This window comes from Carassius auratus, unplaced genomic scaffold (genome assembly GCF_003368295.1).
Source record: "Carassius auratus strain Wakin unplaced genomic scaffold, ASM336829v1 scaf_tig00010005, whole genome shotgun sequence".
Lineage (NCBI taxonomy): Eukaryota > Metazoa > Chordata > Actinopteri > Cypriniformes > Cyprinidae > Carassius > Carassius auratus.
The window spans coordinates 27,684-29,056 of NW_020524098.1; the positions used below are offsets into that span (position 1 = coordinate 27,684).

General features: G+C 44.4%; 1 protein-coding gene across 1 annotated transcript; it reads left to right on the forward strand.

Moving 5' to 3' along the window:
- Positions 1–1,373, forward strand: LOC113072720 (mesoderm posterior protein 1-like). The gene is made up of 2 exons (XM_026245686.1): positions 1–983; positions 1,101–1,373. Exons 1-2 carry the CDS (start codon positions 252–254, stop codon positions 1,149–1,151), a joined length of 783 nt encoding a protein of 260 aa, XP_026101471.1. The 5' UTR covers positions 1–251; the 3' UTR covers positions 1,152–1,373.

Genomic DNA, 1,373 nt, shown 5'->3' on the forward strand with positions numbered 1-1,373 from the left:
CTTGATGTTAAAAACAGTAGTGAAGGGGAGAAAAAGTTCATGTTGGGTAGGAGTGAAAAGTCACACATAACCTGATGACTCAAATCTGTATATGTTCCCACACCGGGGCTGGACTTCTCCCTCTCTCACTGTAGTCAGGTCTGGGACACACAGGCCTGTGGAGGTGTCACTTCACACCTCTGAGACCCGGGCTAATATAAAGCCTCCCTCCAGCAAACCCTCCGGCATCACCGACTCCCAAACCACACAGAATGGACGTGTCTTCTCCTTTCTTCAGCTACTTCACACAAAACTCCTGGAGCTGCCCGAGTTCAGACTCTGAATTCTACAACATCTCATCTCCTGAAGCTGTTTCTCCTCCTTCCTACATGGACTTCTCTCCTTCAGCCCAGCTTCAAAACAATTCTTCTCCACCTCCCGAAGGTGCAAAGGCTCCCATGACCGGTTCCTCACATCAGGACGGCTCGCGTTCCCGTGTTGGGACTAGAAGAACTCGCTGCAAAAACCCGAGCAAGCAAAGACAGAGCACCAGCGAGAAGGAGAAGCTCAGGATGAGGGATCTGACCAAAGCTCTCCACCACCTCAGGACTTACTTACCTCCTTCTGTTGCTCCTGTCGGCCAAACCTTGACCAAGATCGAGACCCTTCGCCTCACCATCCGCTACATCTCCTATCTGTCTGCTCAACTAGGCCTCAGTGAGGAGTCTCTCTGCCAGATGAGGGACCTGAGAGCTCCTAGATACCAAGAATCAGCTCAAACTCAAGGCTATTCACCTCCAGAGTACTGGGGACTCGGCACGTCACATCAAGAACTGTCTCAGAGCACCTTCAGACCTTCAGAGCATGTGTTGAGGAAGACAGAGATGGCCTGTCATCAGGTCTGCATGAGCATGGAAACATCTGCTTATGATGATTCCTTCAACTCCAGCTCCGAATCTCTTCTGGAAGGCCCTTTGTATGCAGACACCGCACCAACATATCAGGTGTGTACTTTGTTTAACACTTCTGAATATGCATGATGCATATCGTGTTAGCTTTTTTTTAAATGTGAATAGTGGTATCTAAATTTAATAAATGTACATTTCTCCCTCTCTTTCTAGGACTACAACAAAGCTGTCCACTGTCCGATTGTACCAGAATTCTGGGGATGAAGCTTTCATCGGACTTTTCATATATTTAAAACTTTTTCTAGATATTTTCTGTGGATGCCACTGTACAGTATTTAACGTATTTTAATATATTGTTTTATCTTATTTTCAAGATTTCTATTTTAATATTATATATTTTGTATGTTATCGTTTTTGTACCAAAATTATACTAATTTATTGATATTTATAATAAAACATCGAAATGTCAATGTCGTTTTGATTTTG

Excerpts from the sequence above, each read along its gene's own strand:
- LOC113072720 (XM_026245686.1), top strand. The coding sequence starts at position 252 with ATGGACGTGTCTTCTCCTTTCTTCAGCTACTTCACACAAAACTCCTGG. Across the intron at positions 984-1,100 it reads ACACCGCACCAACATATCAG|GACTACAACAAAGCTGTCCA; the intron begins GTGTGTACTTTG and ends CTCTCTTTCTAG.